Source organism: Coturnix japonica, chromosome 5 (genome assembly GCF_001577835.2).
Source record: "Coturnix japonica isolate 7356 chromosome 5, Coturnix japonica 2.1, whole genome shotgun sequence".
NCBI classification, from domain to species: Eukaryota; Metazoa; Chordata; class Aves; order Galliformes; family Phasianidae; genus Coturnix; species Coturnix japonica.
This window is the reverse complement of record NC_029520.1, coordinates 13,246,312-13,269,735: the sequence shown is the minus strand read 5'-3', so window position 1 is coordinate 13,269,735 and position 23,424 is coordinate 13,246,312. Positions and strand designations below refer to the sequence as shown.

General features: G+C 36.8%; 1 protein-coding gene across 5 annotated transcripts in view; it reads right to left on the bottom strand.

Annotated features, from left to right (window-relative positions):
• SBF2 (SET binding factor 2) overlaps positions 1-23,424 on the bottom strand; it is a 215,209-nt gene that overhangs the window by 157,407 nt on the left and 34,378 nt on the right. For 4 of the 5 annotated variants that reach the window (XM_015864003.2, XM_015864005.2, XM_015864006.2 and 1 more), the window contains exon 2: positions 17,283-17,371. In XM_015864003.2, coding sequence (XP_015719489.1) covers positions 17,283-17,371 — 89 coding nt within the window. The remainder of the gene's footprint in view (positions 1-17,282; positions 17,372-23,424) is intronic. The other variant, XM_015864004.2, reaches the window with a different exon arrangement.

Sequence of the window (23,424 nt, the reverse complement as noted above, 5' to 3'; positions counted from 1 at the left end):
CTTGCACACGTTAGCATGGCATTTCCTACACTGAAGTTTTAGGCCATTACTCTTTGTCCCACTGCTACACACCACTGAGAAGAACCTGGTCTCATTTGTCTCCCACCTCCCTTTAGATATTTATAAGCATTTATCATATCTCCCAGTCTTCTTTTCTCCAGACTGTTCTGAACAGACACAGGTCCCTCAGCCTTTTCTCACACAAAAGATGCTCCAAGCCCTTCATCATCTTTGTGGCCTTCCACTGGACTCCTCCTAGATGGTCCCTGTCTTTTTTGAACTGGGGTGCCCAGAACTGGATACAGCATTCAAAATGCGGCCTCACATTTTGATCACCTCTCTTGGCCTGCTGGCCACGCTCTTTTTAATGCACCCCAGGACACCATATGCAGAATATTGAGCAGTAACTGTGAAAACATATTCCCAAGTAGTAAATATGGCTTACCAACTCCTTAATCTCCCCCACTGCCAAAAGTTTTTAACATTGTTTAAAGGGGACAGGGATAAGAGAAAGGAGAAGAAAGTCAGGTGATGAAAGAAGCTGCAGCTGGACCACAGTGCCATTCGTTCTCTCTACTCCAGCACCAAACGCATCAGGCAGAGAATGTGACTGAGGGACTACAATTGCACAGGAGTGGAACAAGCCAACATAGCATTCCTTTGGTTAACTAACCTTAGTTGTTGTACGAAGTTACATATCGCAGTAAGAAGAAAACACAATGGGACTTTTAAACAAAAGTGCAACAATAAAGGCAGTTAAATATTACCATCTCTCACAGACAAGCAGTAAAAATAAATAAATAAATACTTAAATCCTTGGACTTGGAAATCATACGCTGTATAACGCTCCTCCTCACGTGAAACCATAGAACACATTTATCATGTAACTACTTAAAGCACATCCTCGGGCAATGTTAAAAATTAACAAACAGACTTTTACTTTAAAGGGGAAAAAAGTCAAGGAAAATTGACTGGAACATCCACCTTTCTTGTGGCTGCTGGATCTAGAATCTGCTAGATCATATCTACCAGTATCGGATTCCAGTATTTGCTGGAAGGCAGGTGCTTGTGGTTTCTTCATGCAATTGATGTGAATCAGCTTCTACTGGTTATTCTAAGAGAGGGGTTCTTCATTGTCAACTCACTTCAACAAAGACACGGAACTCATGTCTGACCCTCATAAGGCCTGATGGACTACACTTGGAATACTAATATTAAAAAACATATAGAGAAGGTCATCAAGTTATCAAAAGTATCAAAAATGTCTCATCTAAAATAATTATTTCCAGAAATGGCTGGTTTTTGGTTGGTTGGAGCTTTTTTTTGTTTGGTATTGTTTTTTTAACATAAAAATAGTTTGCTTAGTAAAGGAAAAAGAAAAATAGAAAGAAATACTGCCAGCTAATAGGAAATAAAAAAATCTAAAAAATACTGCCTTGTCATTACCAGCAAATCCACATGAAAGTGCTCACAAAGAGCTCTGGAAATATGTTGACATTTAACCATTTTTAACAAGCTTCTTTCCCTCTCTTCCCAACAAAGTATTACACAAATCTTGTTCCTAAATTCTGTCTAAAATCACCATTAATTTCATTCAAAATGAAGCAAAAAGAAAAAAAGAAACTGTGAACTGTTTTACTAAAGTTCAAAGTGAATAACCCATACTGAGGTAGCCAGTATATACAAGACAAAAATAGCAAGCATCACTGCATGTATTTATGCTCAGTTTCAGTTTAAAGTAAGCAATTATTCATTTACAAGAATTTTAAAAGCCACAGTAAAAATGTCAACCTTTCTTTCACTGTCCAGAAATTCAAACAAATAAATAAAAAATTAAATGAAAAATAAAGGATATATGGGAGAAATTAGTTGGTTTATATTCTACATTTATTCATACACATAATCATACTTAGGGATGAGTTTTGTCAGTATGATCCATGGCATTTTCAAGGATCAGGTTCATAACCTCAAGCACTGTAATTCTTTTCTAGATTAGGTTATTAGTCATGTTTATTATAATTGAAAACACCACATGGAAATTGCAGTCTTGTGCAAAATTTATAGGATGTGGCAGTGAAATCAGAGCCCAGAATGTTAAAGTCCGCATCAGTACTTTCGTGCCACAATACTGGTACAGATTTGAGGTAACACCTCTGCTTTCCCATCAAAATGAAGTTTGTCATTGTAAAATCAATTGAAAATCAGGACTAGTGTATTTCATAGGTCTCAGTCCTAGCTACTTTGGTCAGAACAATAAGACTGGGAGAAGTGTCTTTAACCCGCTCCATCTCCCAGTGAGACAAGCATCTCAGCATCTTCTTCAGATTCAGTGTCTCCTCAGCAGAGAAGCCTGACTTGAATTGTATATTCCCCTCAAGTCTGACTCTCACAAAGGAAGGAAGGGGTCTTGATCAGGAAAATTAAATGCTTACAGCCCCTGGCACTCAAGTCAATTAGAGGAAGACATAAGCACACACATTTTTCTAGTTGAATGTATTGGATGACTTTGGACATACCTATTGTAGGGGGGGGGGCTTTTCTTTCCCCTGATTAGGACATCATGAAGAACACTCGTGGACCACTTCCAATATTGCCAAAAATTCCAATAATAGCCAAAAATGCAGGGGGGGAGGTTGTTTGATTTTTGTTTTTTAAAGCTAAGACAGAAGGAAAATGTTATTGGCAAATATGTTTTTTAGAACCTGTCAACCAAGAACAGTGAGCTTTAATATATTCCACATGTCAATACTTGATGTTGCGCTTAGTAACACGGATTGATGTCTTCAAAAATTTAAAGTGGATCCATAATTTTAGCCTCTCTCCTCTTCTTACTAGGCAGTACTTACTGCTACGTCGATAGTAAGCAGAAACTATACAGTAGATTATTAGTTCCTACAAGGAATGAGTCTGAGGAATAAGTTTGTCACTAGAAATAGAGCTACTGTCATCAACATGTAAACTGCCCCACATCTTCTGGCTGTTTATGTTAAATATGACAGCACAGTTAGCGCATGTTTCAAAGAGGCGATGAAAGTTACAGGCAGCCTAGGCTGTAATCTCTTCCAATGGCACAGCTGCATCCCAAAGAGGAGGAATGGACAAGATGTCAGATGAGAACTTAAGGTTTACAAAATCATGTACCGTTTCATACACATTAATTTCATGGACAAAAGATAATCACAAATGAGATTTGGTATAGAAATTTCAGAACAGTTCATAGTGAGGAAAACCTCAAACAGCAACAACCACCAGAAACTCTGGCGCTCGGTTCCAAATGAAGATGAGCAGGCTGGCCACAGGCTTTCATGAAAGCACACCCTTGGCAGTTTGGTTGGAAATTTCAGAGTCAAAACCCCTGCTTAGTAAATACACTAGCAGCATTCTTTTAACTTTAAAACATTTATTTAAAAAGTTAAGAAAAAAATTTCAACTAAGTTAAAATATGAGCACTCAAAATCAGGTTGTCTTCCCTCCCTTCCCCTGCCACATCCCAGGCCACAAGGACATGGACACACAATTCCCTTGGCAAACTGAACCTTGGCATTGCCCCTCCAAATGCAATCCAGTTGCTTCTCCGCCAAGGACACATCACACCCATAGGGCCACAGTAGGCCAACAAAACAGTACAAAACAGGCCTCTGATTCATCGCTCAATACAGGGAAGTCCTGGAAAAGAACACTATTCCGATACAGGTACTACATCCTGGATCCTCTACACAGAAAACACTCACACAGTAGCAATGATACCACGTTGTAAGGCAAGCAGCTCCAAAATCAGAGGATCAGAAATGTAAGAAATACCATCAAGAACATGTAGCAGCTTACTCAAGGCAGATCAGTGTGACAAAACTCACAGCAATGTCACTGGCCCCAAAGAAGTGGTGATGAAGCCTGAAGTCTACTGACATCAGAGCCCGTTTTATGAGATGCCCATGGAATCCTTTTCTCAGGAATCTGATATTTAAAGCACTTTCAGGAAAGCCTGTTTTCCTACACAACAGTCAGAACTGTTTTTTGAAAACAGTACAATTAAACTTTAAAACAAAAAAGTCATCCCAGTTGAAGAAAGTAAAAAATGAACACAAACTCTCCAACTGCGGCAATCAGTGTAAACTTAACATCCTACCACAAGCCTAGTTTGACGTGCGGAAAGTAGCTCATCTTCTCTGTAGCATAACATTTCTAATGACAGCAATAATATACCTACAAATATTTCTCTGTTACGCTGCTAAAATTAATATTTAAAACACAGCAATCCAAAGTTCACAAAAGTCCTGTAGCAGTATCTTATCCTGTAGTACGCATCTTTCCGGTACTCTCTTTCATACTGGGTTTGATATAGCTAAGCTCTCTCTGCAAATCTTGCTTATTCATTTCTAGGTTGAAGCTTAAGTTGAGTACTCTTATACTGGATTTGTGGTGGCATAGAGAACAAGCTTACTCCCACACCTCTGAGAAAGAAAATCTAAAGTAGGGGGTAGCTTGTTTGTATTAAAACAAAATGCTAGATAACATCAACTTAGGATGAATCCATTATACTTCATTCAGCAAGAGACAAAAGATATTGGAAAATTTAAAAAGTACAATTTTTAGCCACACTGAAAATTGATAATTCAAATAGACAACAGCCAGTAATTTTCTTTCTTTGAATACAACTTCAGAAGCCACACTAAACTCAGTCCCTAGTTTAATTGAGGTTTCCACTGCAGTATCAACGTTGCAACCCACATGTAAGGTAACATCCATATTAGGTAAAAATAATGTACAGGACATATTCTGTTACCCAACTCATCACAGTAAATTAATACTTTAAAAGGAAAGCTCATAAGCTCTACCATATTTAAGCAATTTCAGTGAATAGGGTGTGTGTATGCCATAATAATGCCACACCTTAATAGTTAATAATATATGAAGTATGCCATTATTATCCCGTACTACACACCCTAAAATACTTCAGTACAGATCACATCTATGTATTTAACAAATTAAACAGTAATACTTAGAGCAAATACCTACTTAGTAGCTGATAATCTCAAAACATTTTATCAGAAATAAAAGCCAACATAAAACATCCCATTGAATATTTCTGCTTGAATATCCATTTTGAAAAAAAAAAAATCACTAACATCAAATTAGAAACACAGACTCTTAGAAAATTACTTCCCTATATTAACAAATTCCTACAGCTCCTACAGAAACAAGCCTAAAGATGAAGGAGGGTATGTCAGAATGACCTCGCCTTCTGTACTTCTGAAGCACTCTTGCAAAATTAACGGTGAGCCTTGAAAGACATGATGTACCTATAAACCTTTACGCAGGCTCAGGTTTTGTGGTTAAACTGCATCTGTCCTTCCATCTTAACAAATCAAGAAACAGCTTAATAAAACCAACACACTAAAATTATCTATAAATTCACAGTCCAAACTCAAGAGCTTGAGGAGTTAAGTGGTTTCAGCTGAACTCTTCTACAATACCACCATACTGCTCGCAGTCTAAAGCCAAAGTCAACACAAGACCAGCTATCTTTTCCTTCATTGTGTTGTAGCTCATCTTGGAAGAAAATTAGTCAAAATGTACTATTGAACACTTAACTGAAAATATCTACTCAGCCTTTGCTGTGCAAAGTACAAACAGAAGTTTATGCGTGGCAGCCAGGATAAATAAGATTTAATACTTATATTCCTTTGCTTAAAATTTAATACATATTCAAATATGTTTCAGCTAATAATATGATTGCATAGAATTTATGATTATTGTGTGTTTTCTCAGGCATACGGAAAACAACTCAACCACTTATTTTCTTCAGCTGCAACTTACTATGATATAGACAATAACTAATATTGTTGTCTCGAGCCTGATCACTATTGACTAAGTAACAGATTTCTATCTATTTTATCTATCTTTGGTTATACAAATTGGGAAGCAGTTTCCAATTTATGTTAATTTTGCACAACTGTATCACCCAAGAGCAAAAAAATAAATAAAAATATTTTTTTTAAAAAAGGAATCCATTTATTACAATATTCCAAAGCAGTTCTCCAACTACACAGTTGGAATTTCTGTTAATTCTTTAGACTGAAGACATTTCAACATGAAATGACAGGAAGAAAGACAACATTCTTCCAAATAATACTATTAATCAAGGTTGTACAAGAAGCAGACTTTGAATTTCAAAATAGAAAACTCTGAGGACATGTTCATAGAAGCGATTCAGCCATAGCCAAAACCAGCAAGAAATGATTTTTCTAAGCAAGTTTTGTTACTCAGTACAAATATAACTCTATGTGGATGCTCCAGAGCTTCTAATTTAGAGGTTCCCACTACTAAAACATGTTGGCTGGACAAGCAAGATACCTTAATTTGTGGAAGGAAAACAGACTTTCCAGTCCCTTTTTAAGAAGTTTCTCTATTATTTGAAAGAAGGAGATCAAATTCAATATAGAGGACACAAAACTGATATGAAAATAGTCTAACAACAAATCTTACAAAATTCCAAATGCCAACAAGTCTCTACAAGTATATTACTGGGCCAGAATGAAGGAAAATCGTTGTGAAATAAGCTTTCCTGGTATGCAGTTATAGCGAATAATCATGAGGTGATGGCGAGAAGCAGACAAATCTGGTATTCGAAGAATGTTAAAAACATCGAGGTCACAAATGCACACTGTAACTTTAGTACCTAATTCTTATCCCACTATTTTGGTATTAAATCTAATTCATTGTTCATTCTGAACTTGTAGGTCATGACTTCAGTGACCTTATCTCTCCCTGTTCTAAACGTTATAACACTCAAACATGTGCGGAAAATGAAAAAACAGGCAAAAATGAAAGGAGGATGATTTTGTATACGGCATTCCCAGAAGTGGACTTTGCTAGAGTTTAAAATAATACATTCTACCAGTGTCTATTTTTCAGTAAATTGCAGAAGTATATATCTGCTCTTGGACCAAAACTTTATTTTTATTTTTTAGAAAAAACAAACATTTTCTGAGCTTGCAGGTCACAATGAAATCACTGCCATTGGGCATCTTCAGTATTAAAACCATATTTGCTTGATTAAAATCCAGTGTAATATGCTGTGTCAATCTTCTCCAAGATCTATGTGATCTAAGTGTGTCCAATCACAGTTTCTTTTCAAGACACTCTACCACAGGCTTACATTTAATTACCTTTATTTAGGTATGGGGCTTAAACACTGAATTCTGAAAACACCAAGAAAGGATAAATATAAAAAAGCAGAAAGTTCAAGCCAACTATTTTTATTAAACTCCCCTCAATTTTTTGCCATTGACAACAGGAATATTGGCAGCCCAACATAAACAGAATATTTTATTAGGGGGCAGGGGAAGTGTTACTACACATTATTTATTCCATTATAATTGTTTTATTCCTAATTTTATGCATATATTGGTTACATTAGTTCAGGTAACTTGGTAGAGACTCAAGGCAGAACATGCATTCTTTCAACATAAAAAGATCAGACATTTTTTACTCAATAATTGAAAGCCTACTCAGTATCTGAGTGCGATCTACTTATTTCTCAGGCCTCCTTTTGTTGATACAAATAAAAGAGTTTCTCATTAAAGATTAAGAGATCAGTGCAAAAAAAAACCAAAAAAACAAAAAAAAAAGAGCAGCAGCTTGTGGGCAATTTTATGACAAAATCTAGATGGAAAAGTTACTTCAAAAAGAACAGTAGTACTTTAGTTTGAGACAAATCTAAAAAGATGAGGAAAAAAAATCACTTCAGGAATTTTAAAAAGTGATGGAGTCTCTAAACATGCCGGATTTCTTGGCTTGGCCTCCTGTTTTTTCTTTCTTTTTTACCTGATGCAGTCCAAAACGGAGATGGATGCTGCAACATTTGCACACTGTAGCAGCGTGCAGAGCACAGGTGACATTATCAAGCCTACCTGCTTTTTCTGCCCGCAGAGGAAACTGCAGTAGCTAAGAGAAACCAGAGAAATAACAAGAAGAACAAACCAGACATGTAAACAAAGAAATATGTTGAGTCATCTCAAAACAGATGGTTGGACCTGGGACAATTGTACATTTCCATAGAGAAGATGAGCTGAAATGTCTTGTCCTACATTCTCAATGTGAATTAAAAACCACAAGATTTGCCATATCGTGTGAGAGAAGCCCATTTGTGAATGAATTTGAAAAGCCGTTAAAAAAAAGATTTGGCTCTCAACGTTTCTATCCTTTGCCCAGGTTCACTTTGTAGCTCAGATTTAATGAATTGCAGGTTGAGAAAGAACTACAAACCTTTAAAGGATCACCACACAAATAATATTAACTTCACCTCAAGTCTGAACTGCCTTATCTCCAAATCTGCGAAAGTTGTAGCTTCAGAGAATCACACTATGGGCCAGTTCAAGTTCTTAATTTATTACTCTACTGTTGATATAGAAATAAAACTACCTCTTAGTTTATCCTGGTGTCCATTACAGCTAAATAAAAGCACCTGTTCAAATGATCCTTTGACAGCATGCCCAAGAAGAACATAAAGATACTGCAGCTAAACATAGGGCACAGAGGACTCTTCTAGGAACATTATATAAAGCTGTACCACTTTATGGATCAAACCAGAGTATTAACAATCATTTTTGAAAGGTTTTGGCCTTTATATCTGGTTTATAGGTTTATATCTGATACTCACAGAACAATGAAGACAGTACAGAATTTATTGCTAGGAAAAGATTAGGTAAACTGCTGAGCAAATTCCAGGTTCCACAATATTGCTTCCTTACTCATAATTCATCACTGACTAACCATGCTTATGGCTTTCTTCTCACTTTACTGTAATCAGAAGTGAACTCCCTAAACTTAGTTTATTGATTTTACTGAAAATAAGAAAGTATCTTCATTATTATCTCAGGCAACATTTCCAAATCCTACTGAAGTAAACATCTTATTATAAATGCTCATATAGTTTCCAGAGCTTATTAAAATTAGGTTAGACCATATCAGAAATTACTGGAGAACAGTACAGGAGGAAGGCCATATAAGAAGCTCATCTCCTTTTCCTCTTTTCAGACCTGCATGTAAGTTCATAAGGGCATTCTTTTTACACCAACTAATACCAAGTTTCTGCGCCAACAAAAGGAATAAACTGTAAATTGTGAGGTAAAGGACGAAAGAAAAATAGAGTACAAAAAAGCTGTACGCTAAAACCTGAAAGACCTGATCACATTCTTTTTTCCAATTCAATGCAGTTACTTAAAGGTATTTGAAGCCAACAAATTTCTTTTGAAAAAATAAAGAAATAAAATCCCAGTCTTTTCCCAAGGTCTCTATCAGGTGCTGAACAACTCAAGTCACCTTTCTCCTCGGGTGTCCACAGGTACTTGTGCAGAGGGTACATTTCACTGCACCAGGTGCTTAAGGCAGCCACCTGCATCACCCTGTACTGAGGGCAGAAAGCGAAACCAGCAGTTAAAGAAATTAGAAACAGGTAGAAAGCCTTTGTTCAAATGATTCTGTTTGACTTCTAATGGCATGATAACATTGCAATCTGCAGCACAGAGTGTGCTGAATTATTAAGTCTTTTGACTATTCACTATCTGTTTTAATTATCTGATTTAATTATTATTAAATGAACACTTGTAGGATAGGCCTCTTATAACCTACTACAAATAAGAGCACTGCATAAAATCATCACAGAATTGTTTCCAAGTTGAGGAAGTTAAACTTTCAAATTGTCAAGATGATCTAAGTTGGTAGAAAAAACCTGCATCAAATGTTATTGGAAAGATATAAAAAGTTCAAATTAAAGAGTCAGTCAACTAACGAGAAATTCTTATCAAACCAGCTCTAACAAAACACACCATTAACAAATTTGTTCAGAAAGAAAACCTTCTTTTTTCCCCCCATTAACTTGTTTTCTTTAACTATTAGAAAACATTCCAAACTGATTTACACTTTTTAACAAGCAACTGCACAGATAGATTATTTCTGAATCCCCAGAATGCATTCAGTGACCCAGTTCAAACTTCACAATCTTGTATTCAGCCCAATAGATTGTGTTTGTTCAGATGCACACCACCTCCCCGCCTGCTCCCTCACACAAACCAGGCAGGCCAGTTGTGTGACAAATGGAAATATAGCTATGAATTCAGTAGAGAAGTCTTGTTTTACGGCTCTCTTCAAAACCACAGAGAATCCCATCTCCCTGTACAAAACCAGACAAAATCCAAAACAAACAGAACCTCAGAAACTTCAAAATTACAGCACGTCAAGCTTAAGTACGATTCCAATTTACTACAGCATGTTGAAAATTGTTTCTATTAATAAGCCAAGACAAATTATGGGAATTTTAAACAACAAATTGTTAAACAGTTCTGACATATTTCACTTCAGTGTCTTAAGGGGTTATCACAGTTTTGCAGTTTTGATTTTCTATCCTCCTACTAAGCAGTGATAGGAAACTGACCTGACAGCGATAAGTACTCTTCAGAAAAACTGCATTCACCAAGGAGGACAAAATTCCAAAGGAAACACCTGACAGATACTATTGTCCCTCCCTGCAGAGGAGCAAACAACAAGACGTGCAAAGATCCAGAGTCTTAGCTTTCTGATTAACAAATGAAAAAGGAACCTCAGGAGACTATCCAAGTGACTCCACTTTCATGCTGCATTCAAACAAGTCATTTCTCCCGGATATTTTCTAATACTTAAAACAATAATGCTCAAAATTCTCATTTTAAGCTCTTTTAAAATGTTTCCTATTGTTTACACTAAATTTTCTTTGCTATAACACCCAACCACTACTACCTTATTCTCAAAATATAAGGAGAACAAACCCATTGCCTTTCTCAATGCCAAAGCCTTTTATTTATCTGATGTCTTCCTTTGCCCAGCCCCTGGCTATCAGAACAGTGTTTGCCTTTTTCAGAACTTAAGCTAAGCATGAATCAGGGAAGTTTAGGAAGCACAACACTCTTGTTTGCCCACACAAAGGATGGGGAAATGCTGACACCTGCATACTACCTAGGCAAGGTAAGCTGAGTACAATACAAGAAGCAAGTGGAAGATTGTACTTATAACAAAAATAAATAAATAAATCACTTTAATTGCATCTTTTCACAGTATTTTGTCCAGAAAGAACATGTTTTGCCATGGAAGGGCTACGTGAAAATCCTTAGGTTTCAATACGAAATTACTTTATCCCACAAACCTACAAAATCCAGCAGTTAAAATCCAGTCAGTAAAAGAAGTGGGATTCTGAAACCTGAATATAGACATTTTACAGCACAGCAGAGACGCTGCTCTAAAACACAGCACATTTATGGCACTGTAAGATTTCCACTGGAGGATAATATAAACAAGTTAAAGGAATATAAACTGAGTCCATAATGTTGATAAAGAATGTTAGCTGTACATCTGCCACAATATTTTCTACTGAGGTACTGAAAGAATCAGTGCTTCAATGCAATAAGTAAATAACACCACAATGTTCTTCGAAGTGCTACCACAAACTCTGCAATGTACTTTTTCATTAGATAATTATTTAAGTAATGATTCTTGAAAATAAAACACAAAATCTGGGGGGAAAGAAGTGAGAGAACCAAAACACCTACTGCTGACCAAGTGCACTGGCACCTAAATGGATGCTGTAAGTCAACCATTTATTCAGATCTTTAAAAGCACAGCTGTTGTACAAAAACTGACTTATACATCAGCTAGTTAAGACTGAAGCATTTAAAGATTAACTCCCTTAAAACTTTAATCACTGCAGACTGTAACAGGCTAGTCTGCAGTCCAGTTCATCTCTTATGCCTTACTTAAAATACTTCATAAAACATTCAAGTATTAGATTTTTTTTTTTCTAGAAAACATGGAATATACCAAGTGGACAACCAAAAATAGTGCTGAACAAAGAGTTGTAAAATGTTAAGACCATCACTTTCATAGGCATGTCTAATGGTTTTCAGAAACACTTTTGTTGGAAATCTCCAAAAGATTATGTTCCAGAACTTTAAAGTCTAGCTTACCTTAAAATGTCTTCCATTGACTGACAACAATTCTGTTTTTTTCAATGCAACTCTGAAGACAAATAAGGCGTGTTTTTTCCTTGGGTCCCTCCCCCCCTCCCCACCACACTTTGGACAGCTCTCTTCCCCACTGATCCCACTCCGAAGCTGTTACAGCTCTGTATATTTCCTTAACAGCTCAGAGGTATAGCTGTCACTCATAAGATCTGTACATCATCACAAATTGGAAAGTTGTAGAGGTCTATGAACTTAGTTTTTGTCAGAACATTGAGACCTTTTAAGTCAGAATACCAACATACTTCAAAAATACATAAATGCCATTCCATACAGCCATTTGATTTTTCTTTTTCCCATGCTTCAAATTACAAATTAGTTGGAATCTGGAAGATAAATCCAATATTTCATAAAGGAAATAGTTCGTGTACATTTTAGAGTTTATATCCTAAGCCAGTGGAAGGTGCAGAAACACTAAGATGAAGGTATACTAAGGGATGATATGCTGAAGGTATACTAAGGGATGATATGCTCGTGACAGCAACATCCAATCCTCAACCAGGAGGCCAGATTTCAGACAGCTCTCAAAAGGATGCATACATTCTTTCCTCAGTATTTCTCATAGCATCATAATGCCTGCGAGCTTAATCCAAAGGAAAAGAATAAAAACTTTTTTTTTACTAATTTAAGCTACATTTTACGGTGTAAGTAATTATTCAGATTGGCCATTTGCTTGTCTAGAAATATATACCCAATTCTATACTTGCATACCTTTGAATTTAAATTTGTATGAATGGATGGCTCTAATAACGGTTATATGGGGGAATGTTCCTCCCTCCTCATCACAAATTGCAAAACAGCATTGCATCCAGTTTAGTTTCACACAACGAAATCTGTTTCCAAGTGTGATTTTCATGGGCTCAATTAACATTATCCTCCCAACTGAGTAATGCAGATGACATGTAGTTCAGCTAATTTAGCCCCCAGACAAAAATGAGCATACACTGTAAGACTGCATACCATAGAATGCAAGTATACATTGTAACACTGCATACCAAAGCTTCCTCCTTTGATGTATAACTAATTACAGTCTAGAATAGTTTATAGCAGAAGTAAAATAGGCTTATAAATAAGAAAAATATGCAGAAATATAAAGCCAACTCATGCAATCAACATATTCTCTAAGATCTGTTCTACAAGAAAGAACAATAAGTTTAACCATCCTAGTATTAAACTGCTGTATGTCTCATGAGTTCAAAGGTCTATTTTTAAACTTAAAGTGTATTTGTGTAAAATTTCAGTAACTTCTCTGAAACAGACCAACCATTGTCAAAGGTACCCAAACATATGCACTTAATTAAAAACTATCATGTTGTTAAGTTTTAACAAGATGTTCTTGGAAACCTATGACTGAAATACATCTCTGAGGCACTTTTTCTTCAGACTATCGATATTCTTCAAAGTCAGCTTATTTCCTAGAAAGAGTAGTAAACTAAAGATGCCCAGATTCTAAGCTGAAATTACAAGTTTCCTTTTCCTCCTTTTGGATAGACCTCAAGAGATTCGAGCACATCAGAGCACAGCACCTTGCAGCTTCTGAAGGAACACAGCATGCATAATACTCACATCTTAACAAATGCCATACCTTACACACAGTTATATCACAATTCAAACTTACAAAAAAAAACCAACAAAAAAGCCCCCCAAAAAATAATTTAAAAAAATTTTAGTGACCTAATTAGCTATAATAAACATATTATTTTTTTTAATTCTTAACATATATATATATAAACAGGAACTTTCAGGTGGCTCACGTATCGAAGTTCCTCTGTTCAATTATAAACGAAACAGAGGTAAAAGCTGTGAAGCCATTAAATAAATGGAAAATGCAAGATGAAGTTTTAAGAGCTGCAGATAGGTAGAAGCTAAGAACATACACCAATCAAGAACAACAGACAGCATAATTCCCTCAGCTGCGTCACAGCTTTGCTCCCTTACCACTAGCAACCAGAGACAATTCACTTTACAAGACAAATTCAAACACTGGCTTCAATAGAGCTTCCTTAAGTATAATACTGTTGAATTTTGGATGATGCATTTATTTCAGAATTAACATGTTAAAGAAAACTAGGAAATAACTAACATACTACTTACTTACATAACAAAAAAAACATACATACTCTTGCTCCTTATAATGAAGAATATATACAAATGAAATACAGTATTCGGTAAAGTTCAAACTGCAATTACATTTTATAATGACCTAGTTCTCAACCTATCTATGATGAATTAGCAGAAGTACAAATGCAGTCAAGGCTAAAAGTTCTTGAATTTTGCTGTTTGTTTTTTTTCCTAGTTAAGATGTTCTCAGGTGATCCCTTGCGCTCAGACAGGGCAGGTCTGCTGGGTACAGTCCTTTCTGTATCAGCCAATATTTCAAAACTGAACTCAACAAAACAAGAAACATTATCTGTACTGCTTTTATTTAGATTAGAACTATCTGCACCACTCTGTTCTCTACACTGACTTAGTCTGGCTCTCAGTAATCTGAGCAAACTGGAGTCAAGCAGGAGGTGTGTGGGCATCAGAGGAGGAAAGACTCATCCAAAGAAGTCCCAGTGAACTTTTGAGCAGAACATGAACCAACTGCATTTCTACAAGCTGTGGTCCAAACAGATGTTTTTCATCTTAAAGTACTAAAACTTGGGGTGTGAGCATGGGCATACTCATTTGAGCATAGTTCTTTGCCCTGTTTCAGAAAATACCATGAACAATACGAATGGAAAACAAGTGTTGGATCATATCATCAATTAACTGCCAAGATGAATTGTCTGATTCATCCTACGTTATTTGGACATGCAATCTGGATATTCACATGCCCAAACTCACAAACAATGCACTTTATAAAACACTTGGGGGGCAGGAAAGGGAACCACAATCTCAGTGATTCATGGTAGAGGAACCAGCTTTGACAGTAAAAATCAAAAATAGAACTCCCTTCAATCTTAACACTAGGCATTAAAAGCATGTTTCCATTTTTCCTTCATGAAAAGTAGATAGAGAATCATGGTTTTCAAATACAAGTCATTGTTGTTCGGGCATTTCATTTCCCAGTCACAGAAACCATAAAGACTCTTCATTCAATGGAGAGGAGATACACTTGAAGGTATCTAGTTCTATGGCTAGTCTGAGTTAAGTAGTATTCATAAACACCTACCTTCATTCTCGTAAACTTTTTTGTCATCTAGACCGTCCTTATCTTCTTTCTCTTTTCCACATTTGCCAGTTACGCTCTTAATGATATCAATATTGCCCATAAGATGACAGGCATAGATAGCAACACAGTATTCCTTCTTTCCTTTCTATTTATTTACACTGATTCATGTTACACTCTCACAAAAACTGGAGGACAATATATTGCCAATATCTGACTCTTTTAAATGATTTACTTTAGTGCATGATCTTTGCATTATGTATTCAATCCTAATTAAATAAAATTTGATTGTCAGGTTTGGACAGCAATTCAAAACTCGAATAATTTTACAGACTAGCTGAAAAAATGTCCCTACTGTTTAAACAGCTAGATTTCATTTTCCTTGGGAAGTGTCAAGCCTCAGTGATTCTACTTAAACAAAGAGCAGGGATAAACAGCTTCGTTGCTTTAACTGTATGTGTTCTCTCTTATTTCAAAACATCAGTGGAAACGAGCTGTTACCATGTTTGAAATAGGTAAGGAAAATTAACATGACAAAATAAATCTCAGTATGAATCAAACTCTTGCAATTGTTTAAAGCCAGAACAAACCACCTCCTTCAACTCCAAGACTGTGTTTTGTTTTTTAAACTACTAATGAATAAACAAAACTAAAAAAATAAACTAAACTAAGCCTTCACATCAAAAGGTTAATTCTCAAGATCTGTAAATGTCTTTGCTATGGAAGTCACTCCTCAGAACCTGGTTAGTAATCACTGAGCGCACACTAATGGTTATAGTAAACTGCAATAGCTATACACAGTGCTCTAATGTTGTAACAGTAGCAGAAATACTTTAGAGAAAGCAGGAGCTTCCATTGTTACAGCACAGCACTACATTGCTAAATGCAGTATTATGCAAGCCTACCACAAGCACTGTAACTATCCATCACGTGTATCGGAAATAATGCTTACACCAGTCATTAATGCATGACATCCCCACAAAACATAAGGATTGTGCTTGACTATGAAGAAATTTAAACCACACTGCTGAAGAAAACGAGCAGCCGGTTCCATACACCAGCACACAGTGTAGAAACCTCTGCTGTATGAGAGAGTGTACTGGCAAGCTAAAAACACCAAGATCTCCTTCTCCCCCTTCCTCAGGAAAGGACAGCACCTGACCAATGGCACACTGTGAATCTGAAAGCCAGCTGAACATCAATTAAATGGTATCGTACCAATAAAAGCTCTCTGTGTTTGCTGTATCTGTGTAACAAGTTCAGTGAAGCGAGCACTGGTCTTTATTCTCTGCAGCAGATTTTGTAACACTTCCTACAGGCCAACTCCTTCCCTAGCTCATCCTGTCCCAGAAGTCCCTAAGTTCACAGCAGTGAGTTTCTGCTGACTTCTCAGAAACCTCATTTGCATAGCGTAACCACTGCAATCCATTTCTCTATGGAGTTTTTAGGGCCATACATGTAATGAATCCCTGACCTGAATGAGTAAGATCTACCTCCTCATTGCATCTCACAGCATCACAACACAAGAGGGAAAGGGCTACTTACCGTAGAGAATACATAAAATAGATCACTGTATGTTCATCTTGTTCAGCACAGCTTTCATTAGTGTTGTCCTTAACAGGCAGCATAACGAATGCTAAAGACTCACTGTTTTAATGAAGCTGGTTAATTGTGATGTCATTATAAGTTCCAATTCATTTTTTTTAAGTGTACAATATAAAAACACATGTCTGTTCTCTTGAACATGATTTGAGAAGTCAGCTGCAATTTTAAGGATGCCTCTAAAAATGTAGCCAACAACAGACAGAGGGACACAAATAAACATTTATTTTAAATGCATTGCTTCTAACCCTGAGGCAGATTCATTTTGTATTCTAGAAATACCAACATATATTAAGAGTAAGTTATCTTCTGCTAGCCAAAAAATTACTATTCAGAAAGCTATTATCTCCCCTTTACCCACCTTTTTTCTTCTCATTCCCTGATAGACTTGTTAACAAGTAACTGTATGGAGGCAGATATCTTCCAACTATATGTAAAAGAAATTCTAAAAATTACAGAATGTAGTGCAAACTTACCAACTCTATTCCCTGTGGGAAAGGAGTATCTTCCCAGTCCTTCTGAGGAAACCTCTGTATTATTTTTCCCAAACCTTCTGCTGGACCTGCTGAAAGACAAAAACACAATTAGTGAAAGACAGCGACCACCAGCACAACCTGGTGGAATTTCAACTATCATAAATTTGAGAATATATCCAGTACTTGGAAATGTTTCACCCCAAGAGGAAGAACTGGTTCCTCAAATGTATCTTGCAAGTCACACAGTAAATACAATCTTAATATTCTCCAGAAGTAACCTCAGATGTCATGACATGAAATGAAGCTGTGAGCTGCAGACAGCTTATATCTGCCATGTGTTTCAAAAGAGATGGCTGACTTTTGGTAATCCTAGACTCTTTCTACAAAGAAAAGTAAATTAAAAGTAGCTGATAGTCTGTTATTTAAAACACACATACACACACACAAAACAAACATTTAGCAAAAATGTAGTCTTGAAAAGGGAAAAGTTCGTGGACAAAAAGCTTATAGGATTTATCGAGGACATTCTAGTGCCTGGATGGCACAGCTGGTTCTCTAGGACATTCACGGAGATTTTCTCACTGAAAGGTACAGAGAAAAAAGCTGCTTATTTCTGCAAACTTCTCTCAATTGCTGGTTATTGGGGTTTTCTTGCCTCTCATTTTTCTGTTCTTTTTTTTTCATTTTATTTAAATACAGTGCAGTATATAATCAAGCCCTTCAAAAAAAAAGACAACTATTCCACTGTTGTGTTCTGTAAACCTGAATTAGAAAGGAACACACATGCAAAAACAAATCACACTCCATCTCAGAACTATTGGAGACTTCAGAAAGAACTTGAAAACAACCAACACTTGTATAGAACCTCATGTCTGGGATGCACAGTATCAACAGCCGTTTGAAAGCAATTTTTACATTAATCAACATTTCAGGGTTTTCAGCTGGGTTGCTTTTTTTTTCACCATGGCTCATACAATGCTGTGTTTTGGATTTCTGATGAAAGCAGTGGTGATAACACACTGATGTTCATATTGTTGCACAGCAGTGCTTACACAGGGCTTCTCTGCTTCTCGCACTGCCCTGCCAACAGGGAGCTGGAAGGCGCCCAACCAGGACAGCTGACCTAAGCTGACCAAAGTGTCACCCCATTCCAGGTGGTATCATGCTCAGCAATGAAAGCTAGGAGAAAGGGAGAGGAAAGGAAGATGCTGGGAGTGATGGCATTCATCTTCCCAATAAACTGTTAAGTGTGCTGAGCCCTGCTTTGCTGGCAGTGGCTGAGTATCAGCCTGCTGATGGGAAGTGGTGAATTAATTCCTTATTTTGCTCTCCGTGCGTGCACAGCTTTTGCTTTACCTAGTGAACTGCCTTTACCTCAATCCACGAGTTCTCACATTTATTGTTCTGTCTCCGTACAACCTGCAGAGAGCAAGTGGGCATCTGTGCCATGCTGAGCTGCCTGCCAGGGTTAAACCACAGCACAAGACTGTCATGAAGGAATGCTGCACACCAGGACCAGTGTGTGCTGAGTCACTACCCAATGCAAAGCAGGCTGTCAATAGACTTTGGCTTATGTCTTTCATATTTAAAGAAGCAGCACATGACAGTGGAGAGAATGTTCATCTTCAGTCTGTACGCAAGGGTCTTTTCTCTCACACCCATCTTGCCTTTTCCATAGAGAAACACCAATTTCTCCATGTTATTTATGTTACAGCATCATGTTGTAGCTAATTATGTTACACTAAAACACAACGTAGAAGATTAATATTAGTCTGATTTCTGAAGAAAATTGCTTTACGATAATGAGGATGAAAGGTGACATCACAACAAGCATGGACGAAAATCTGATTTAAAATAGAAGCTGGTACTTAGGAAAGTAGCCTTCTATAAAACACACATAAAGGTTCCTAAACAGCAAAACTGAAGTCTGCAACCTCTTAAAATGCATTTTAATAGTTAAAGCCCACAGCAGTTGAGATGAATCTTGGAAGAATAAAGAACGATCAAATTTAGAAATAAGGTTTTGTGGAAGGATGCCTGAAGGACCACGTGTCACAGACCCACTTTAAGGGCAAAACATGAAAGCAAATAGCTCTATAACACAGCATACGAGCACCAGGAGAAAGCAGTTTCCTATCAGAATTTAATAGAGAGAAAAGAAAACAAAAAGGCCCTGATAATCCTTCCAAATAAATGTCCTATGGTAGAGGTTTGCAAGTTTCACACTGCATGAAATCTATCAATTTCACAAGGCTACTTAAATAGAGACAAATGGAAAACCATCTCTGCATCACACAATCATTTCATTGTAGCTGCAGCAGCACAAATGGAAGAAATAGAAAAAACACTATAGAATTTCATCTATAGCTACAGTTTAATTCAGTGTACAATACTGACCATCCTCCAAAAATGACCAAATTCTCACACCAAATGTGAACTCATTGTAAAATAAGGTTTTGATCACATTTTCCTATTTTTGTGTGTGCGTTTTTTAATTCTGATCAAAAATTTGAAACACATTTAATCAAGAATATAAAACTCTATTTTGTGTGTAGAAATGTATTAAAAATTTAACGTTTGAAGATGTCTATTAAAGAAAATATAAAAATATCAGACATAGAGGGGAAGGAATACACTTGTACAGTTCTGCCCTTCTGGTTACCCCAATGTTTTTGGTATGCAGTCAGACATAAAATGTGATCTCCCAGATTTTCTATAAGGGACAGTTTGTCCAAGTCTCCCTGAATGGAGGCCCACTGCAGCAGATGGGCTTAAGAAGTACAAACACTGACACAGCAGAGAGCCATTCTCATTCCATGATACTGTTCACCTCACATGGTTAGAAAAGGAAATAATCCCTGCCACACTCTCCACTGCTTTCACTAGATAAGCAATAGCCTTCGCCCATTTTATCTACGTAAATTGATTTAAAAATGAGTAAGGTTTTCCAGCAAAAGAAAATGCACTAGATCGGAACCACATTCCCTCCATTCTACATCCTTCCTTTATAAAGTCTTGTTTCATGGACTTTTAATTCTTAACATGAAAAGGACATTCCTTCTCTACCAAAGTGAATGTTCTATTAACTGGAGCTAATTAACTAAATGTGTTGCCCACTAAGCTCACACACATACTGAACTGACCATAAATTTCTGCTTGCGGCTCAGCATCTTCAGTTAGTGCCTCCTGCTGCTTCACAGATCCCAGATTTTTTCCTATTTCCTTTATTCACTCCCTTTACTGAGGCTCAGAGGAAGAACCAACTGTCATTTAATACAAACACCTTTTTAAATTGGAAAAAATGGGGAAATTCAGTGTTAACAGAGTCAGATAGTCACAGCCAGCCAGTGAAGCTCTGCATCACTAATGCAACAATAGCTAACAGTGGTGACTAGGCAGAAAAATAATGCTTTGTAGCAGAGAATGTGCCCCATCAGAAAGAGTTAGGGTGTTCTCTGCATGTGTTTTAGCTTCCATTGAATTGGAAGCATTACTTTTGGAGCAAACTACATATTCATAACTGCTTAAACTCAGCTGCATCAGCCACATCATTCAAGCTACTTAATACAATATGCACATGAATGAGCATAACATGAACAATCACTGCATATTGATGTGCTCTATGTAAAGCACTAATTGCTTTTATTATTAGGTATGCAAAAGATGCCTGGCAGTAACAAGAGCTCAAGAGGCGCACTCAACAAAACCACTGCTACTGCTATTATTAAACACCCATGTTGTTACCTTCATAAAGTTATTTCTGCAAAAGCAAAACCCCTCCTACTCTTTGACTGAAGTATTTTGCAATTATTTTTACTTAAATTCTTGAGTAAATTATTTACATACCGCATAAAGTGATGTATAAAACTTCAAAAAATTGCGGATTTTGAAAGCTGCAATTTCAACAGTGATTGCAGCAATGAAACGCGATTTCATTTTCAGGAAGGAACAGGGGTAGAAAAATAAAAAATAAAGATACTGCTGGGGTTCTTTTTATCTTGAGGATTGTGTAAGTCATTCTATGATGAATGGAACCTGATCAAACCAGAAATCTGACTTACACTTTTAGTCATATCGTTCTATCACCTGTACAACAGCTACACAAAGAGAATCTGTTCAAAACCAAAGTGGAATTTCAGCCTGTAAAAATGCCACATTGCAGTCCACATCCTAAGAAACTGAGGAAAATCCAACTTCTCTCCCCAGACAAACTCTTCCAATTGCCCTCTTCCTATCTTTGTCTTTCAACAACACAAACATGCAGCATATTAAAATTCTGTCACAACTTGCTGGTTCCTGAACCCGAGTCCCTTAAACTCCCTTCTTATATAAATCTTTCCCCATGAAAGGTCACATGCCATCTCATGCTTGCCCTTGAAATTCCAGAAGCAAGCTGTTAATGCAACTTACATTCCAAATTAATGAGAACTCTGATAAACTCTGTCTTTTTACTTACAAGCCCCTGATAAAAATACATTTAAGTTATAAGTACTGTTAATCGTACCAACAAAGCTCTGGGTATAAGCACTTTGGTGAGATGTTTAGGAGAATTACAAAACACATCATGTTCAGGTCTACACAGAAGAAATTCTATGGATCACGAAGAACAAACTTCAGCACTTTTGCCACACAAAATGCTTTAAAACTACCAGCACACATTCCCAATATGAAGTTACTAAATCACCTGGAGTACTAAGAGGCACAGCTTTACACGTTTGAAGACACACTCTCTGATGGTGAATGATACACTGACACAGGCAGTACTGCTTCCAAGTACTTCTGAGTACTATGGAAATCACTGCAATCTGCTGAGAAATTAAATTCTTTTTGTATCAGTGCACTTCAACAATATGAAGCAGCTGAAGGTAAAGATTTTCAATCATATAGAAGAAAGAGACCAATAATGCCAGCTTGGAATTAATGAAGCCAAACACGTAACTTCTTACAGTCACTGTTATTAACACCAAACCACACTTCCACATTTGCTGACCTTGCTCACTTTCTCCTGGACACATACCAGCTGTACACAAAAGCAGCTAACCGCCTCACCATTTCACCAATTAAAAGGATCCATATACAAACGCTAGTAAAAATGGTCCCGTTTACCAGCTGTACAGTCTGTATAAAGATTTCCTTTCTGAACACACACTGAACATAGTGATTGCTTTCATACACACCACCAACACTTTAACACAACTGAAGTCAACTTTCAGGTAACAAACAGTTCACCCAAGATTCAAATAGCTGCTTTCCCATCTTAACCTCTTCATTTTTTCCTTTGTTTTAGGCCTAGGGTGAGGAAACAGATGCAGATGAACAAAATATGCTAGATGATAAAATAATCAAATTTGAATCAGTAGGTACTTCCAAGGTTACTTGTCTTATACAGTTTATGACTGTATTTTCTTTAAGAAACCCTTTTAACAGCACCTGGGCCTGAGCTTACTAAAACAAGCCCAGCTCAAGGCCACAAGACAATGGAAGTTCTGAAGCATCACTGAAAGAAACTGGTACTGCTCAGCCTAGAGGGCTCTGGGCAGGGAAAAAGGCAACAGGGAATGAAGGCAAAGCCAAACTCATCCCAGCAGTGCCCACTGTACAAAAGGTACTGGGCACTAATAAAAAATAGGAAAATCTGAACACAAGGAAACACTTTTTGATTGTGAGGATGGTCAAACACTGGCATGAGATTGCCCATAGACATCCAAGTCTCCATGCTCAGAAAGAATCTTTCTTGAATTTCAACTATTCATTCATATACCCCAGAAAGAATGGCTTCATTTCTTCAGCAGGCAAGCCCAAAGAAGCGATTCAGCTCTTACGAAATATCTACAGTCTCTAGAGAGTGCTGTTGTGCTTTTTGGGGTGTTTAAGATGATCTTGAGAGTCTTGTCACCCCTGATAATTGAAGGACTTCTATTATTTGATTTATACAATTCGTCATCCCCTCTTTCAGTTGGTTATGTGTACTCTTATCTATTTTGCTTGTATTTCATTCACTGCTTTGACTCTATCATGCTGTTTCACCCTAACACAGTCTTCAACGAACTTAAGCACAAATCAAAAATTCAGTCCCAAAAAGCACCTCATCACCTTCATTCATTAAAATTGAATATATTTTTTAAACCCTATGTTAGCAAGA